Genomic DNA, 21467 nt, shown 5'->3' with positions numbered 1-21467 from the left:
TTAAATGAACTAAGTTTTTATTAATAACTTATCACTTTTCCATAACACACAAACTTGCTTTCTCTGCCTAAAGATTAATTATCTTTCTTTTCGTTACAAATCGTTCACTGAAAAATACTATTCCTTGTCTTTAATTTCTTAGAACTTTGCTTTTACCAAATTACAATCTTTTACTTTATTGGCATTTGGATTTACTTTATTCTGAAAAGATATATTCCAGATATTAGTCTGCTTTGAAATAATCCTTTGACTATTTTTCCTTGTAATAATTTTGGGTATAAAAGACAAGTCGGGTGCTGACTTTTTCAGTTTAAAACTGTTTTCTTTATAACCTGTAATTAAGTCAACTACAGGTACATGTCAGCGTTTTATTTTTCGAGTGCTAGTTATCTCTTGAAAATCCCACTAAGTGGAAATGTAAATAAAAAAAATCAAACAAAAAACCTGAGTGTCACTGCCACTTTTCAGCTACTTGAACTTCAATTAATCAGACAAAGCTCAACCGCTTCAGGCGTTGACTTCTGCGACCCACCAATATTTAACCCTCGAAACACAGCACTCGATGATCTCTTTCAGAGAGAATTAGAGTGTTCTCTTTTAAATGGTTCTTTATTTGTCGCTTAGGGACAAGTGGAAAAGTTACCACATACTCAATAAACTTCCGATTGTTTCTCAATAAATAACTATTGCGTAGGACGACCATTCCCTTTAACATAAACTACACATTCAGTGCATCCAACGAGATTTCGCGAATTTCCTATATTGCGACCCTCACGTCGAAGTCACACAATAAATTCTACCCAAATGTCGCTTAGTCACTACTCTTTAGTGCTTGCGTACACCTATACAACCTTAACTAATACACTGCAACGCTATTACCACGTAGTGCGTGCTTTAATCCTCAACCACAAAACAAGTAAACGACTTTGCATGAACAGGTCTCTTCACATACACCATCCAACGGAAAATCTCACAAAAATATGGAAATACGGTCCGCCTACCATCATGTGGCTATTAAACAGCACAACGCACCATTAATCACAAATTAGAGAAACTAATCTCACACTTAAATGAGTCGGAGCTTTCCCTAAACGTGGTGATTCTACACTCTACCAGAAATCGGCGAAATAATCATTTCCTACATAAACAGCTAATCTTCTCAGAAATACCTTTCTAAACGACTTAGAACAATTTGAGTTCCGTACCCATTGCAGACTAGTCCATGTATCGTACGTGTGAACCGATGCCATCACACTCGAGATAATTTCTCTCGAGGCTCACTACTCGAAAGATACTCGGATACTACTCCTGGAAGTCTAAAAGGACAAGCATAGAACCATTCTCTGTGAACAAACATATCGCTCTTTAACAATAAGTGTTTCTTCTTTGCAGTAGCTGGCAAACGGCTTAGTGGCCAGCTGCATCGTAGTTGTTATCTTTGCCGCACGTCGTGATTCAGCAATCGGCTGGGCGTTGCAAACTCGCTGACTTGACAGCTAACTCGACCATCAAGTGTCACGTATCTGCAACGCTTTAATACAAAAGTTTAAGAAAACGATATAAACAACATAATCTCTTCATTCTTCTAGCACTTAAAAACCGACAGTAAGTTGAGGCGATACAAACAAGTGAAGACGGGATGAAGACAATTTGGAGCATTACACTATCCTGATGTCCTCCCCTATTAATAGCGAAGATGCCAGTCCAAACTGTCAACATGCTTGTAAATCTTTTCCATTTAGTGGTCGAAGTTTCAGCGTCGTTATCGTGTGAAATAAAAACGGATAATATTAGTCAGAAAACAATTTTTAATTTTCATTGCCATTTTCTCTTAGTTAATAGGCATATACCTATTACAATACCCGTAGTTTCTTGATCCGCTCAGACTTGTTCAGCCTTATTGTAAACACATTTTACTGTAAAAGGTACTCTGCCCTATTCATTGTCGTAATGTGTTGATTCCAGTTTGTTCTGTAACAGTCAGTTTCATTTATAAGGCAGTCAGTGTTCAATTTCTTGCTAATATCAGTTTTTGTAAGGGTATCGCCTAGTATATCTTTTCTGTTTTGCGAAATATTATTTCTGGTAACTGAATTGGGCTGTGTCATCCTTCGATAGTTGTGAATAATTTGTTACCGTATAAGACAGTTGAATCAATTTATAATATCTAATACTGATTAGTTGCCTATTTTGTTCCATCAGTAAATATTTGTCATTCCATTATAGTCCCAAAGTACAGTAGTATTTTATTTATGGCATAACTATTTTTTAAACCGAAAAAATTTAAGATGTTCATTGTTTATTGTTTTAGTTTATTGAACCACCTGAGGGGCATCATCAGTGCTCTCTATCCCTTACGTTGTATTCCTTACCAGCTCGCGAAAAACATTAATGTGTACGTCATTGTTTGCTGTAGACGTGATAACACCATTTGCTATTTACTCTTGGGTAAATAGTTTGTCAATAACGAATGTAGCCCATTTCAGCTGATTCAGACAAAAAATGGAAAACTTGTGCTATATGAAATAAGTTTGCATTTCCAGTATGTATTTTTATTTATGGACTGTAATTAATGTTAATTTAGTCTTCATAAAGTATTTCGAGTGACGCTTTATAGTATTGGGTACATTTTGGTGTCTTCCCTGCCCTCAGCTTCTGTTACGTACTGAAATATGACTACCTGTGGGGGGAACACGAGCTTGACTGGACAGTGACGGGGAAGAAAACCAGTTATGGAGGAACTAGTCCAGAATTCGCCTGAAGTGTTTTAGGCAATTTACAGTGAATCCAAATCAAATGGCACAGACATTAAATGTAATAGATGATAATTGCTTATTCCATTCAATCCGGGATAATTGCTTGATCGTTTCTGCTTCCTGTATTTTGCTTTATGTTATCAACACGTGTGTTAAAATTCCCTAAAGGAAATTAAAACCAGGAAAGCAACTCGGACGGATAAACTAAACACAGGGCTATGAAATTATCGGGGTATGATGTTACATAAGAGGTTATTACACATTTTCAACCAATTCTTGCAGACAAATCATGGAAACCAGGAGAAGTAATATACAAATTATAGAGATATAAGTCTTCTTAAATCAATGTATGTGTTAGACGCAACAATTATCAATACAGACTTAAAACAGTTTCGGAAATTCTCATTAGTGAAGAACCGGCTGGGTTTAAAAAAGGAAGATCAGTGGCAGACAATGTATTTACTCTGAAACAATTAACAGAGAAAGTGCTAGAACGTAAAGGTTGTAAGAAGTCTATGTTACGGAAGTGATGCCCCGCAGTTTCGTAAATATTTGAACATCGTTATGGCTTCCGACTAAGAGCTACAGACAAAATTCCTTTATTGAAGAACCAGTTCCTGTCCAAGAAGCATCATCAGGTTCATAAAAATATTTACATCATATTAAGCGATAAAATCAATGGCACTAAATAATAAAGTCCATGGATTCGTCAATGTTGTTAAATACCAAAGTATTACATCATCAGTCATAAAAATGTGCCGAAATATACAACGTGCTATATACTACTTCAGTTACCTTCATAAACAATACGACACTGAGGCTTCTAAGACGAAGACTACAGTGAAGGCTTCCTGGGGTAAAGATTCTGACCGATGGAAAGTCGCAGCGGGTAATATGATTTTACAACAAGTGTCAGCCTTCACATAATTAGGAGGTCAAATTGGCCAAGACAGCACAAAGATCTAGATGTAAAATTAGCTAGATTTGGAAATAAGATCAGACAAGAAACCAGAGTAAAAATTTTATGAAACTACGGCTCCTCTAGCACTTCTTCATGGGAGACCTGCAAAAATTTCATTAGCTAAAACAGAAGAGCAGAAATGAAATTTCTAAGATTTTAAAAAGCTGCTAAAGAACGAATTCCATAAATAATGAAATAGGTGCGACAAGAACTAAAAGAAGAGCCAATTAACAGCAGGATAACCAAACATCACAACACCTGGTACGAACGTACAGAGAAATGGTAGTGAACGACTTCCTAAACTTGCTATAGCTTATAAAGCGACGGGCGTTGGAAGAGCTAAGAAATGATGGACAGACAATTTGTGAACATGGAATATGCTCAATGCTTAGACGAAGACGAATTAATTCCCTTGAAATGATACATACAGGTGATATATTATGCAAACATTGTAGAAGGAATCATATGATACCTCTATGAAGAATAGTGATATATCACGGTTTTAATTTGTTACCAGAAGGTGAATGGCTTATTTGTAAAAGAGCCACTTCCTGACAGTTAAATCTATACTCGATGTTAACAAATTTCTCTTCTTCAGAAACGCTTTCCTTGCCATTGACAGTCTACATTTTATATCCTCTCTACTTCGATCATCATCAGTTGCTCCCCAAATAGCAAAACTCATTTACTACTTTAAGTGTCTCATTTCCTAATCTAATTCCCTCAGCATCACCCGACTTAATTCGACTACATTCCATTATCTTCGTTTTGCTTTTGTTGATGTCCATCTTATATCCTCCTTTCAAGACACTGTCCATTCCGTTCAACTGCTCTTCCAAGTCCTTTGTTGTCTCTGACAGAATTACAATGTCAGCGGCGAACCTCAAAGTTTTTATTTCTGCTCCATGGATTTTAATACCTAGTCCGAATTTTTTCTTTTGTTTCCTTTACTGCTTGCTCAATATACAGATTGAATAACATCGGGGAGAGGCTACAACCCTGTCTCACTCCCTTCCCAACCACTGATTCCCTTTCATGCCCTTCGACTCTTATAACTGCCATCTGGTTTCTGTACAAATTGTAAATAGCCTTTCGCTCCCTGTATTTTACCCTAGCCACCTTCAGAATATTAAAGTGAGTATTCCAATCAACATTGTCAAACGCTTTCTCTAAGTCTAGGTTTGCCTTTCCTTAATCTTTCTTCTAAGATAAGTCAGTATTGCCTCACGTGTTCCCATATTTCTACGGAATCCAAACTGATCTTCCCTGAGGTCGGCATCTACCACTTTTTCCATTCGTGTGTAAAGAATTCGCGTTAGTATTTTGCAGCTGTGACTTATTAAACTGATAGTTCGGTAATTGTCACATCTGTTAACACCTGCTTTCTTTGGGATTGGAATTATTATATTCTTCTTGAAGTCTGAGGGTATTTCGCCTGTCTCATACATCTTGCTCACCAGATGGTAGAGGTTTGTCAGGACTGGCTCTCCCATGGCCGTCAGTAGTTCTAATGGAATGTTGTCTACTCCCGGGCCCTTATTTTGTTTCAGGTCTTTCAGTGCTCTGTCAAACTCTTCACGCAGTATCGTATCTCCCATTTCATCTTCATCTACATCCTCTTCCATTTCCATAATATTGTCCTCAAGTATATTGCCCTTGTATAGTCCCTCTATATACTCCTTCCACCTCTCTGCTTTCCCTTCTTTGTTTAGAACTGGATTTCCATCTGAGCTCTTGATATTCATACAAGTGGCTCTCTTTTCTTCAAAGGTCTCTTTAATTTTCCTGTAGGCAGTATTTATCTTACCCCTAGTGAGGTAAGCGTCTACATCCTTATATTTGTCCTCTAGCCATCCCTGCTTAGCCATTTTGCACTTCCTGTCGATCTCATTTTTGAGACGTTTGTATTCCTTTTTGCCTGTTTCATTTAGTGCATTTTTATATTTTCTCCTTTCATCAATTAAATTCAGTATCTGTTCTGTTACCCAAGGATTTCTACTAGCCCTCGTCTTTTTACCTACTTGATCCTCTGCTGCCTTCACTACTTCATCCCTCAGAGATACCTATTCTTCTTCTAGTGTATTTCTTTCCCCCATTCCTGTCAATTGTTCCCTTATGATCTCCCTGAAACTCTGTACAAACTCTGATTAAGTCAGTTTATCCAGGTCCCATCTCCTTAAATTCTCACCTTTTTGCAGTTTCTTCAGTTTTAATCTACAGTTCATAACCAATAGATTGTGGTCAGAGTCCACATCTGCCCCTGGAAATGTCTTACAATTTAAAACCTGGTTCCTAAATCTCTGTCTTACCATTATATAAAATAACTGATACCTTCTAGTATCTCCAGGATTCTTCCATGTACACAACCTTCTTTTATGACAGAGCTATTGACGTATTATTTTGTATGAAGGCTATTGTTTTTAATGGTCTGAAGATGGGCTGCGTTACCATTGACATAGTAAGTGTTCTCATACTTAGCGTCGAAGACAGTTCATTCGATTCTGCAGGAACATTCAGCTGCGAAAAAGTCTGTTCCTGCTGGAATGCGCACAATTTGGCCGAAGCTCAACAAAAACAAAAAAAAGGCTCATATCAATTAGTGTTAGGAAATAATCAAAAAGTTCAGTTGAAGAAGTGAAAAATTCATATAATCATCGTAAGAGGGGATAAAACATATTGGACATTTTCAACGAGCCGGAACCTTAGTAGCAGTAAAGGTTCCAAGATGAACCGCACCAAAAAAAAATTTTTTTCACGAAGAACTTCAAGTAAATATTCATTTGCTCCTTTTTTCTCGACCTTTGCTTTGGATCAGAAGTAGTTAATGGCTACTGATACATAACAATTTAATTGCCGCAAGTCGTCGATGAAATTAAGAAAAACGACAAAAAACTTCGTATCATACAGTTTTAAACATGGCTGTTTCTCAGCAAACGTATACAATTTTCAAACATATGAATTATACAGTCAACCGGTTACATATAGGTGTTAGGTACATTGGCCTGTGTTTCAACACCAACTAAAGATGTCTTCGTCAGAGTGAAATTTTGAGAAACCGTAAAATTACGTAGCAAGAAAGCAATAGTTAGAATTTAGAGGAGCTATGCTCAATTCAAAAATAAAATCGGTCCGGCACACAGTTTTAATCTGCCAGGAAGTTTCGTATCAGCGCACACTTCGCTGCAGTTAAAATTTCATTCTGAAAATAAAACGCGTTGTAGCCTTGTGACGTATGCCTAGCTAGGAACAACATCATACTCCTAGCTACGCATATGGGACAAGGCCAGAACGTGTGTTATTTTATTATTGACTTGAACGTAGCTGCTCTAAATTCTGGCCATTGCTTTCTGGCAATGTAATTTTACGGTTCAAATGGTTAAAATGGCTCTGAGCACTATGGGACTCAACTGCTGAGGTCATAAGTCCCCTAGAACTCAGAACTACATAAACCTAACTAACCTTAGGACAACACACACATCCATGCCCGAGGCAGGATTCGAACCTGCGACAGTAGCGGTCGCGCGGTTCCAGACTGTAGCGCCATAATTTTACGGTTTACCGAAATTTCACTCTGATGAAGACATCCTCCGTAGGTGTCGAAACCTACGTCAATGTAACTAACAGTTATTTGCAATCGGTTGACAGTATAACTCCTAGCTAGGCATGTGCGACAAGGTTTGTGACGTGTGCCCAGCTAGGAGCAACATCAGACTCCTAGCTAGGCATATGCGACAAGGCTAGAACGTGTGTTATTTTATTATTGACTTGAACATAGCTGCCCTAAATCATGGCCGTTGCTTCCTGGCAATATAATTTTACGGTTTTCCTAAATTTCACTCTGATGAAGACATCCTTAGTAGGTGTCGAAACCTAGGTCAACGTAACTAAAAGTTATTTGCAATCGGTTGACAGTATAACTCTTATGTTTGAAAACTTCGTATCATTATACATCATGACAGTTGTCAGACAGAACCTTGAAAAACTGGTTACTTCATGTAGTAAATGTCGAATTAATTTCTTGCTGTAGCATTCACGTGACTTGTTGCGTAACAAAACGTTTGCTCACTTATCCTTGAAAAACAGCACAAGTGCGAGAAGGACTGACGCTCTGGGGGCTCCATATAAACGTAATTATGTATATAGATAGACGATACACGGATTTTGATTCAGTTCGAGGGTATCGGAATATGTGACGTAAATGGTCGAATCTTGTGACTGCATTGATTTGGAAACTAGTTTTTTAGACCGCCAAGTGAAGACAGACCTTAGAATTTCATACAAATTTTGACTTGATACCTTTACCCGTTGCCGGAAAAAACTGATTTTAACAGACGGCCATATCTTTTGACTGCTTTGAGTTATAACCTAAAATTTTTTTACACCGCCTACGGACCGTAGACCTTAGTATTTGACATAAACTGAAACTTGTCAGCTGTACAGGTTCCTGAAAAAAAAGGAGTCTTAAAAGACGAAAAGACAGACAGACACACAGACGCACCACCAAGTGATCCTACGAGGGTTCCGTTTTTAGCAATTCAGATACTGAACCCTAAAAATATACGAGTAGATATCGGTTTTCATCGCCACCAGAAGCTGTCGAAAAAATAGAAAAAAAGTTCCCAGAATTAGTTCGAAGGCTTGCAAAATTGAATAGATTTTAAAGGCGAATATTTTCCATCATTGTTTTTGGGAAAACGCGAGAGTCGGTTCTCGTATCCCAGAAGACTCCAGAATGAAAATACTCTAGTTACTTCGTTTCAGCGTTCCACTGTGACAATACCGATTTTGTTCCTTTTTCATTCTTGACACTACTTACGCTCTTACAAAAACTTTCTACATTTTCTTGAGTCCATATAGTGGTTCAGCTGTTTGAAAAACTTTTTTACGCCTATACTTATCCTTGCAGACAAGAAGAGCCCATCTGGAGACCACCGCAGCCATCACCTGCAGCAACAGCAGAAACAAGAAGAGCGGCAGCAGCAGCAGCAGTACCTGTCGCAGACGATGATCCCAGCTTGCGTCGTCAAGACGGAGCCTCCAGAAAGCGGAAGGCAGCTCCACTCGTACCACCAAGGCCACCAGCAGCAGCACGTGGCGCACCAGTCGCACCACCAGCTGGCCCACCACCAGGCTGCTCAGCACCACCACCAACAGCAGCATCACCAGCACCATCACCACCATCAACAGCAGCAGCAACAACACCAGCACCAGCAACACCAGCACCAGACCTTCCCATTCGCGCCTCCAGCTGGGGACGTCAGTGCTTACATCATGGGTCACCACCACCATCACCACATGGCAGCCACCAAGTTAATGGCAACTACTTAAATCCGTGTGTTTTGAGTCCCCTGTGTTGGCTCGAGATGTTGTGCGCGTCCTGGGCGTGTAAGCATTTAGTTTTTGCTAGCGTCCACCTCTTAAATGCGTTCAGTAACATCGCTTATCCATTATGCACCATTATACATAGAATGTGAGCGACAAGCGAACTGGACAAACATTCTTAATTATAATCGAAGTGCTCGATCTGTGTTAAGCGCCTGATTGTTTGTACAGGATGTAACTAAATTCTCTTTACAGACTTTGAGGAAAGGTTCCTTACAACGAGTCAAGAAAAAAAAAGTGTGGCAAACATGGGCTCTAAAATGAGACTTTCACTCTGCAGGAGTGCTAGTTCTGCAAGGTTCGCAGGAGAGCTTCTGTTAAGTTTGGAAGGTAGGAGGCGAGGTACTCACAGAAGTAAAGCTGTGAGGACGGGGCGTGAGTCGTGCTTGGGTAGCTCAGTTGGTAGAGCACTCTCCCGCGAAAGTCAAAGGTCCCGAGTTCGAGCCTCGGTCCGGCACACAGTTTTAATCTGCCAGGAAATTTCATGGGCTCTAAAATTCATACATTAAGAGCTATGAACGTTTGTTCAATAGAAGAGGTGTGTTTCACAGTTGCGAACGTGAGCAAGTACTGAGAGCTCATAAAGGGTGCATTTTACAGCCCATGTTTACTGGACTTTTTTTCTTCTTTTGGTTCATAATACCTCCTCCCAAAATATAGAAAGCAAAAAGCTTAAGTAGAAGAAGTATGTTTCACAGTACCGAAGGTCAAAAATTGCTCATAGGTCTTGAGTTATGCGTTTTAGAATCCGTATTTAATAGGCATTTTTTCTTGTTTTTATGTAAGGAACCTGTTCTCAAAGTGTGTACAGGGAATTTAGCTACGCCCTGTATATACTGCAAGCGTAAAAGTGCCATACTGTAGAAAAAAGCGTTATCGACGGTGTGATCAATTTCGACTTTCGAGAGTATTCCTCAATATGTCATTGAAAAATAATTATGCGACTGGTAGAAATGAGTTATGTAAGAATAGGTTTTCAAGTTTCTTTAATTTATTATGCACTGTGGTCTGTGTAGAAGTTTCGCAACAAAGTGTTAAGAAGTGACCTACTACGTTCTTAATTTATACAAATAAATAAAAGTTCAAGAATAAGAACTTAAAAGTTCACTGCTATTACGCTGTTGTAAGTGTACGTACATTAAAATATTCATATTCTCTCCTTAGGCATTGTGATACACCGTTGTAACAATTATCATGACAAACTGCAACGTGTTACAACACGTAGATTACGAACAAAACGATTTCCTGACAATCATCATTTTGCAAATGAAACTGAATGTGCAAAACACTCTAAGTTTCGATGTGCTGTAGTTGAGTCTTTCTTTTGCGTGGGTTAAAATTGTTGGATACGGAAGCGGCATGACAAACAATGCGATTTACCAGCTGTCTGTTCTCGACCGTTCTTCGTGCGTCTTCAGCAGCGCAAAAACCAATGTGAATATATTTCTCACTAAGAGGTATGGTGCAACTCATTGCGATGATAGCATTCTCAGTGCCTCATATTGAGACAACGTCTCACTGTCAGATAATTTTTGGTAAATACTCATTAGACTAGTCAAAAAATATAAATTCACATAATACTTCCCAAACTATGGATTTTGCAGAGTAAACTTCGCCTATGGAGAGGATTTTTTTTATGTGCCGGATGGGAAGAACTATTTGAATTTATGAGTATGCTGCTTTGTGCATTAGAAGCTTCGAGGACTTCCCCACCTTTTTCGCAAACTCTGATACTAATTTCCGAAGCGACAGCCCGGGCACACACATGTGTTACATCAGCCATTAGCCAGACAAAAAAATTATGAACATTTCTGAAAGAAATGTTAACGAATGAACTTTTTTTTTATAATGAAATAAGCTGCAATGTCACGCTCGTATTTTAAGATTTTCTCTGTCGTAATCGAATCATTTAATTTATCCAGTGTAATATGAAGTGCAATGATCTGTCATAATTTATAACATGCTTTGCTTAAATCACTGCATCGAAAGAGAAAATCACTGTTCTGCGCAACAAACAAATAGGTATTTGTAGTTGTACTGTATGTATTACAAACCATAGTAATATTAGAAGTGTTGATTCGTTTTGTAAATGTCGTTGTATTCCCTGTAGTTTTAATTAAACGATTTCGCGTAGTAATTTTCATTGTATTATTTACGCCGTTAATTTACTAGTTAGAATTATGTATATCTCACCGAAGACTTCAAGCGAACCAAGCACTTGTGTGTCGGCGATCCTCATGCGCACGGCAGTGTTCATCTACTTGTGTGCAAGTGAGGCACTCTCATGTCTATTACACCAGCAATGTGAGGGTGAGTGTTTCCTTCCCGCTCCTAGAACTTGTCACAAGGTAATGGTACTTGTTAGCCTCTGAAACCAAAATTACTGCCAGCGTTGTGTGATGCCACAGGACTCAGCAGGTCTTTTGTAGAGGTCAAAACAAATCGGTATCGACGATGGTATCATTGCAGCTATTTGACTCGACTCCTTTCAAGTGAAATTATTTGGTTTCTCCCGGTCTCAAAACTGCCAACTAGTGTTTCCAATAAGGCATGTAGAAAAGAAAGACAAGAGTCGCAGTCGTTTATCAATTGTCGCAGAGGCCGCGATTTTACAAAAATCGACTTTCAGTATGTAGCACGTTTACAACTGGTCGCTTTTGGAAATTGTTATTATTATATGTATGACTCGCTTCAACACACATTTTGTCAAGCAGGAATCTACTCTTTTTAAAAATAAATCTCTTTCCTGTTCGATCGTTGTAGACCTTGAGAGGAATAAGTTTCTGCGTATATTACTTATCAGTAGACTACCTGTTTACGCTTTTACTTGTAGAAAATGAATATCTTGGAGTAATAGTATCTGAAAAATAAAGATTTATTTCCATAAACGTATTTTATATGCCGCGAATGCAAGTGAATAACAAACTGCCACCCACATCGATAACTTAACCAAAAGCCCAGATTTTCCTGCCTTATTTTTAGAAATATCTCTCATTCTGTTGTCATGCAGACAAGATTATTAGGATGCATTGCACACTTTCATTCAATATTGCCCTTTGGTACAATGATATGGGGCAATGCTCTTAATGCCATGAAAGTAATTATTCTATAGCAACGTGAAATAAGAGTTTATGTAAAGTTGATTAAGGAACATCTAGCGGAACGCTTTCTGAGACCGTGGGGTTTTTATACTGACGAATAAATTACTTTTTAATGGTATTTTTGGAGAAAAAGAAGAGTGAATTTAAGATCAGCCACCGCTATAGAACTTTTTCCACGTCACTGTCTATGGTACAGAATTGTATTTTAGATTCTGGGACATAGGTTTCTAACAGGCTGCCGTAGGCATCAGGCAGGGAATTGGAAATCTCCAGATAATTCAATCAAAATGTGAGTACTTCATTAGCCCCTCCGTCTACAAGCAATGTGAAGTGCGGTTAACACGAATGTTAATATTACACAGGTTCCCAACTTTTCCAATCTGTAGACGTCTGAATTCAGTATAGTTACATAAAACCTTAGTATGAAGTAGCGGATAGAAATAGCAGCGAGTTATGTAAAGGGAAGAGCAGTGACTTTTTTGAACCGTGATTAAAAGTACTTTCATTATTATCAGTATGTGTAGATCAACGTTATTTGTTGTTGTGGTACTTTAGACCTGGAGTCGGTTTCAGTCTGATACTGTATAACTTAACACTTTCACATCCCTGAAGGCTCTTCTTCGTGATGTGATTTATGCAACACGGTGTATGAATAAATGAATGGATCAATCAGTCAATAAGACAGTTAATCAGTCAGTCATTCAATGAATCACCAACACAGGGTTATACACATTTCGGCAGCTTTTCTTCAGTAACAATATAATGTCTTGGTGATATTAACCTACTGTCGGCCTCTGCCTGAAACGAATTGGTACTCCATGTCTCTTTGAGTAGTTCGACCGACTGTGCCTGTAAGGCTAGCTAAAATAACTGAACAAACAACGAATGCGAGATTAATGTTACTCGGCGAGTCCTCTGAAAGACTAATCGCTGAATTTAATCGGATCAATGTAGACTTTCAAATCAATTTTTCTGAAGTCTGAACTTACGACCTCGCACTCAGGGTGTTCCTTGTCAGCTTTCTTGCGATGTAGAAGAAAGACAGTATGCAACAGTCAGAATTTCTCGATTTCCAAGTTGTACCTTCACATGGTATGTAGAAAACAAGAAGCACAGAGATTATACCTTTCGTTTACTTTCATACACTTTGATGATAAATTGACAAGTCAGATTTGAAATATGCACTTAGAATGTCTTTGGAAGATGAAAACTCACTTTTTTAATGTGGAAACATTTAAAAATAATAGTATCTGAAGATGAGAGAATATTAAAATCATAACACCGAACCCAGTAGACCTACTAGTTTAACAGCAAAAGGTTCTCGAAAGTGACCAGTTTTTTCCATAAATCAAATGCCTGTTTTACATACTTTATAAACTTGCAGATGCAGTTTGCATGAATAAACAGTGGTTGGTGTGGGACTTCCAGCCAGATTAAAATTGTGTGCCAGCCCGAGACTCGAACTCAGTGCTTTACGACTGAGCTACCGAAGCACGACTCATGGAACTTTTGTCGGAAAGACAAATTAGACATCATAACTGGGGGAGTGTTCATTGCAGTTGACAAAAATATGCTCTCTACTGAGGTTGAAATTGAGTGTGATAGTGAAGTTATCTGAGGTCTAGATGAAATAACGTTAATTATTGGATGTTCTAACCGGTCACGTGATCCGCTGTGACAGTTATAGATTCAACCAAGGAAAGTCTACGGTCACTAGCGCTTAACCACCCATATCACAAAATATTAGTTGGAGGCGACTTTAACAAAAAATGTTCAGATGCGTGTGAAATCTCATGGGACTTAACTGCTAAGGTCATCAGTCCCTAAGCTTACACACTACTTAACCTAAATTACCCTAAGGATAAAAATGCCCGAGGGAGGACTCGAACCTCTGCCGGGATCAGCCCCACAGTCCATGACTGCAATGCCTGAGACCGCTCGGCTAATCCCGCGCGGCGCAACTTTAACATACCGGAGAATAGACTCGGATAGAGCTATGGATTCGTCGCGGCAGGTACAGACATACTGTCTTGCAAAATACTTTCGAACACATATTCTGAAAATTGTACTGAGCAGCTGGTTCGGCAGCTCACACGCAATGGAAATATTTTAGACCTTATAGTTACAAACTGGCCGGACCTTATCGACACCGCCAGTACAAAGACGGGGATTTAGCGGTCATGATATCATTATAGCAACTACGGTTACGAAATTTACTAAATCGCTCAACAAGGCTAGGAGAATGTTTCTGCTGTTAGTGTGTCACTTAGACAGTGAACTGACATCACTTAGTTTCAGTAACATGGACGTAAATTAATTAAGGGCGAAGTGTAAACGGATTGTAAATCGTGGTCTGGGTAATTAAGTACCTAGCAAATGGTGTGAGAACGGGAAAGGCCCGCCGTGGCTAAGCAACGGAATTCAGAAAATGGTGAGGAAGCGAGGCCTGTTGTATCGGTCAAAAAGAGAACGCGCAGGTGACGACGGGAAAAGGTTTGTAGACATTCGTGCGTCTGTTGAAATATCTACGCGCGAAGCGTACAACAACTACCACTGTCATACCTTAACAAAAGATCTGGCCGAGAGAACCCGAGGAAATTCTGGTCCCATGTGAAATTTCTAAGCTGCTTTGAGGCTTCCATCCAATTAGTCGTTGGCCAGTCTGGTGTGGCAACTGAAGATAGCAAAACGAAAGCCGAAGTTTTAAATCCCGCGTTTAAGAAATCGTTCGCGCGAGAGAATCTTACAACCATACCGTCATTTGACCGTCGCATGGAGTCTCGAATGGTGACATAGTAAAAAGCATCCTAGGAGTAGACTTAAAGAGATGAAAACAAATAAATTGTCATCTCCGGACAGAAATCTAGTGTGGTTGCGAATCTCTCGCCCAGCGCAAAGTCCGAGGAGACTGGAAAAAAGCGCAGGTACTCCTTTCTATAAGAAGAGTAAAAGGACAGACCAATATCCTTAACATTGGTTTGCTCCAGAATTATACTACATATTCTGAGGTACGGTATAATAAATTTCCTAGAGATCGAAAATATCGCTCGTGTGAAACTCGGCTTGCCCCTTTCTCACATGATATACTGCGAACTATAGATGAAGGGAAACATGCAGATTCGATATTTCTAGATTTGCGAAAAGCATTTGACATATTACCCTATCGTAGACTGTTAAATAAAGATAAGAGCATAAGGAAGAGGTTTCCAGATGTGTGTGGCCCGAAAACGAGTATCGCGAGTGTTCATCAGAGACAAGTATATCGCCAGGAATGGTCCAGGAGAGTGGGATAGGACAGCCGTTATTCTCTATATACATAAAGGATTTGGCGGACGGACTGGATACCAGTCTGTGGTTGTTTGCTGATGATGATGGTTTGGTGAACGGTAAGTTGTCGAAGATGAGTGACTGTCGCTTGATACAAGATGACTTAGAGAAAATTTCTAGTTGGTGTGATGAATGGCAGCTAACTCTAAATGTAGAAAAATGTAAGTTAATGCGGATGAGTAGGAAAAACAAACCCGTAATGATCGGATACAGTATAAGCAGAGTCCAGCTTGACACAGTCATCTCGTTTAAATACTTGGGAGTAAGGTTACAAACCGATATGAAATGCGATGAACTCGTGAGGACTGTGGTAGGGAGGATGAATAATCGACTTCTGTTTATAAGAGAATTTTAGGAAAGTGTGGTTCATCTGTAAAGGAGACCGGATACGAATATAGGACTCTAGTGCTGCCTATCCTTGAGTACTGCTAGAGTGTTTGGTCTGATGAAAGGATAGTGTGGTTCATCTGTAAAGGAGCCCGGATACGAATATAGAACGCTAGTGCTGCCTATCCTTGAGTACTGCTAGAGTGTTTGTTCTGATGAAAGGAAGACATCGAAGCAATTCAGAGGCGAGCTGCTAGATTTGTTACAGGTAGGTTCATACAACATGTAAGTGTTACGGAGATGCTTCTGGAATTCAAATGGATACCCCTGGAAAGAAAGTGCGTTCCTTCCAAGGAATACTACTGAGAATATATAGAGAACCTGAATTTGACACTGACTGCAGAATATTCCTACTGCCACCAACATTAATTTCGTGTAAGTCCGACGAAGATAAGACGTGAGAAATTAGGACTTATACGGATGATATCGGTTTTGCCTCGCTGTACCTGCTAGTGGAACAGGAAAGGAAGCGACTAGTGATGCTACAGAGTACCCTCCGCCAAGATCGTATGCTGGCTAGCTGAGTATGTGTGTGGACGTAGAGGTAAACAGTCGGGAGATGGCGACACATGTCCACTTTTGATATCAAATTGTTATGAATATTAATTAAATTGATCAATTAATTAACCATTCAACACCATCCCCCACCCCGGAAGATGTCATGTGTTTTTCTCTTCTGGCACATCTGTCCCCGTTCCCTCCCTCTTCTTCCCCCTCCCCCTCCCTCACCAACCCTATTGGTGGGAACTTCGAATTTTGGAGGGAATTTGCAATTTTGGTGAGAATTTCATTGCCCCAGGGCTGTGCTGACATCCCACTCCGCCCTCTCCCACAGAAATAGGCCGGAAATTAGAAATGGCAGTGCCATTTCCGTGACTGAACCTTAGTCCTGCTGGACAGAGTGACCAAGTGCACCCCCCAACACATGGAAAGTGTCCAGACCCTTGGGAGGAAAGTTAGGTTAGTGTACTTTATTTATTTTGATTGGGAATCAGAAGTAAAGATCGGTCCTAATTTCATAATTAATCATAAAGATCGGTCCTAATTATACTACTATGCTGCACAGCACTACACAAGGAGTGGCTAAAAACGCAGTACAACACATAATTGACGCCATACAACTGGTATTATTCTGATGGTAAAAAATTTCACAATACCACTTGAAACTAATGGCAGACATATTCTAAATCTACTCTTGATCTACAAGCTGGCAGGAAAAAAGACTGGAGTGAGAGTTACTATCTTTATTTTTTTGTGGGAAATACGTTCAACTGACGAGATATTGATTTTGGACGGAGAGTAGTTTAATAAGTGTGTTACCTGCAATATATAGCTGAGGACTTTATCTATTAGTGTTTGATGTCAAAGTTCACTACAGACATCTGATTCACAATCACCCTGCAGTGCAGGTAATAAAAGCCAATACACACTACCACAAGTGAGGGTAAATGCATCCTGTTCTAATTACGGATCGAAGTTGTAGTGAAAAAAAAAACAGCACTCATAAACAACAGGTCGTAATGAACAATGTACTAGGTAAAATCGTCATATCAAAAGTTTTCAGAGGAGATGGCAGTTGTAAGTGCGTTCTCCTTGAGACAGCCAAGAACTGTTGAGATTTTAGCGAACCAAACAATACGAGAAAAATGCACCTTATACGAGAAAAGTGCACCTTATTTCTTTGTCTAAAATATAGCAGCACCACCTACCACACACTCCTCCCTCTGGTCAGAGCACAGCTGCCTAGGGCGACCACACACACACACACACACACACACACACACACACACACACACACACACTCAAACACAAACAAATACACACTGGACTGTCACCACATTGCTCTTGCAACTGCCTGCCATTCTGCATGTGAATACACTGCACTGTAGCAGTTGTATTTAATGTTAATTCATCTCTTACAGTCGAGCATCTATTAAAAAGGAAAACACAATTGCGATGATAGTACACACACAAACACACAAACACAAACAAATACACACTGGACTGTCACCACATTGCTCCTGCAACTGCCTGCCATTCTGCGTGTGAATACACTGAACTGTAGCAATTGTATTTAATGTTAATTCGTCTCTTACAGTCGAGCATCTATTAAAAAGGAAAACACAATTGCGATGATAGTAAATGTCCTCTTTCCACGTAATTAGACGCAGTCCATTTTCTTATAGTTTTATGAACAAAGTTGGTATAGTTTTTATATTCGACTGCAAGATACAATTTGCATCTCACTATTTTGCGACACCCAATGAGGCACACCGCCGCCGATTACAAATGACCAAAATCCAGAGGTCTATGTATGTCCACCCCGGGTAAAATCGGGGAAAAAACTCCCACTATTATCCTGCGAAAACCAACGATAGCCAAATAATGTCCTGGTTATTCTGAAAAAGAACATATACATTAAGCGATTTCTTTCAGCTTGAGGGACAAATTACACGACCTAGTAGCATCTCTCACATTCAAATCAGTGTCTGTAAATAAACTGTCATGCACATGTATTACAAACGTTTGGGACACGTGAAATAACATTAGAGAATACAATCTTTCACACCATTTGGCCACATGTCGAAAGAAAGCACAATCCTTTTATGTTCAACTACAACAAGCTATTATTCAAGACGACGTTGCTGTTTTATATACTATGGCAAGTCTCGTTTTACCTATGCAAAGCTTTAGCACACTGGTGTTCATGAAACAAATTGTGAAAGCATATCTGAAATAGAACTTCCTATAAGATTTTAATGCATCTATCTCTTCAAATACTTCGAAACCAATTACCATCTGCATGTTACATTTGACATTTTTGGTACATAACTACCTTCTACCAACCTCTGTGTAAAATTTCTTTTATCCAGCAGAGAATCTTTCACAGTAGCAGCAGATTCTTGCGTAGTTAGTTTTACAAGTATTTTGATCATCACAGCCTTTTTCACGCAGTCCACTCTCATGTCGGGAAAAAACACTATCATTTCGAGGTTCCACAATTACCTATAAGTCAAGTGTTGTTTACTTTGTAATTAGAGGTTATAAAGTATTAAATAATATAGGACATGCAGTAACACCTGTTTTTTAAACACACAATCAAGACAATAATAATAAAAACAGTTATGAGTCCTCAAGAATAGATACACCCTATTTCTATTAATTTTACAAGTAAAATCGGCGTAGCTTTGAGAGATAATATGCATCTAAACTTTAACCTCAATGTAATAGAACCTCCTATTAGGTTTTACTGCATAGCTCTTTCTTCCGATATATCGAGAAATGAATACCGACTGCATGTTGACATTGAGCGTACCACATATACACATATTGCTCCATCAGAGTTGAGGCCAGTGGTCAAAGGTGCTTGCACAGATCTGTGCAAATTTTTGTTAACTGTACTGGAGGAAGACCATATCCAATAGATTATCAATGCCAAGAGAGATTTCCTGTATTGTTCCTTCATAAGCAGTTTATTACATTGTTTTTTAGGCTGTAACACATTCAAGCAGTGTATGACTACAGCTTTGTACACTGCCATACACTTTGTTTTTCTACCATGACTTCGAGAGCTGTGTCAGGTGGTAAACACATTAACACATATCGATCCATTGGCTCTCACAGGAAGTTGAACATCACATGATGAAAGCCACACAGCTGCCACAACACACAGGTTGGTAAAAATAAAACACAGAGGTGATGTTTCTCAATGACAAAAATGTGGAAGACATCGCAACATATGGAAACTGGAAGGGTTTGTGGCACTGCAGAGTGTTTCCAACAGCTATCCGAAGGTGATGATCTATTCATTTAACATCATCTTCCACAGCGATGGGGTAGTGAATGTCTCAGTTTTCCGTTTCGAACAGCATTGTTTCCCCATTTTGCAGTCATGTAAATGATTACTATTCTGGTGTTGACCATCGCCAGAAAGTACCGTGCATAACATGCATGAGGTAGTAGTATAGAACGATGTACTGTAATACGCACTGCAGTTGATAGCGTGGTCAATTTTAACAGTTTTACCAGTTGTTCTGTGATTTCAACACCAGCCAATGACACAACAGATTGCTTCCCAATTTCCACATCATCGCTAAATCAGCCCTCCACTACTTTGCAGGTACCATATATTAGATCGTGAATGCAGATGGCTGTGCAGTACATCCATTCAGCCATGTGACCAAAGTATATAGAACACCATCTTATATTGGTGCAATTAGGTTATCTACATATTTCCAGTGCATCAAACCAAGTGAAAAATTTACGATTACGATGATCTGAACATGGGAGACGCTCTCATGTCATGCAATTTGTCCATCAAGCTGAAATAAATTGCTTCACATAAATATTTTTTTCTTCAGAGTTTACATTCCCGCTTTTTCTCTACTGAAGTTTTTCTCCTGATTGCACTGAAGGTGGACATGTATAGACCTATGAATTTTGATCATCGGTAATGAGATGCAAATTGTATCTTGCAGTCGAATATGAAAACTGTACCAACTTTGCCCATGAAACTAAAAGAAATTGGACTGCACCTAATTACGTGGTAGGCGGAAATGTATTATCATCGCAATTGTGTTTTCCTTTTAAATAGATGCTCGATTATAAGAGATACGATGACGTTAAATACAATTAGTGCAGAGCAGTGTTTTCACATTCAGAAGGCGGGCAGTTGCTGGAGCGATGTGGTGACAGTTCAGTGTGTGTGTTTGGCCGCCCTAGGCAGCTGTGCCCCGACCAGAGGGAGGCGTGTGCAGCGGGCGGTGCAGCTGTATATTAGACTAAGAAACAAGGTGCATTTGGGTTGGCCCCAATTTTTCTCATATTGTTTAGTTGGCTTTACATCGTTTTCTACTGGCGAATGGCCAATGCCTGGAACAGGTGTGGTCAGCAACTGCAAGCTTGTCTACCGGAGGGACGGCCATAGGCCGCAAAGCAAGCCGTTTGGAGAGATCTGGATGGATGGATGGAGAGGGGATGATGAGAGGTGGGAGTGCCTACAATCCCACTAGTTCTTGGCTGTATATCAGGAAGAAAGCAATTTCAACTGCCATCCCCTCTGAAAACTTTTGATATGACGATTTTCCCTAGTACAATACATTGTTCATTATGTCCTCTTGTTTTTAAGTACTGGTTTCTTTCACTACAACTTTGATGTGTAATTAGAGCAGGAAGTATTTTCCATCAGTTGTGGTAGTGCGTACTGGATTCGATTACCTGCACTGCAGGCTGATCGTGAAGCAGGTGTCTGTAGGGTACTTTGACCTCAAACAGTAATACATGAAGTCCTCAGGTGTATGCTTACAAATATTACAATTATTAAACTCTTCTCCATCCAACACCAGCATCTCGTCACTTTATTTCCCACAAATATAAAAAAAAATAAAGATAGTACCTCCCACTCCAGCCTTTTTCCTGCCAGCTTGTAGATGAACGGTAGGGTTGGAGTATGTCCACCACTAGTTTCAAGTGGTATTGTGAAATTTTCTCCCAGCAAGATAATACCAGTTGTATGGCATCGTTAATTATGTGTTGTGTTGCGTTTTTAGGCAC

The 21467-nt window shown here is 39.4% G+C and overlaps 1 protein-coding gene across 1 annotated transcript in view; it reads left to right on the top strand.

The window, feature by feature from the left end:
* Positions 1 to 9172, top strand: part of LOC126456242 (GATA-binding factor A-like) — a 312580-nt gene extending 303408 nt beyond the window's left edge. The window contains exon 7 of the mRNA XM_050091994.1: positions 8624 to 9172. Coding sequence (XP_049947951.1) covers positions 8624 to 9045 — 422 coding nt within the window. The 3' untranslated portion in view covers positions 9046 to 9172. The remainder of the gene's footprint in view (positions 1 to 8623) is intronic.
* Positions 9173 to 21467: the final 12295 nt, after the last annotated feature.

The sequence above is a fragment of the Schistocerca serialis genome, chromosome 2 (assembly GCF_023864345.2).
Source record: "Schistocerca serialis cubense isolate TAMUIC-IGC-003099 chromosome 2, iqSchSeri2.2, whole genome shotgun sequence".
Classification (NCBI taxonomy): domain Eukaryota; kingdom Metazoa; phylum Arthropoda; class Insecta; order Orthoptera; family Acrididae; genus Schistocerca; species Schistocerca serialis.
Note: the sequence above shows the minus strand (reverse complement) of the source record. Positions and strands in the feature narration are given on the sequence as shown.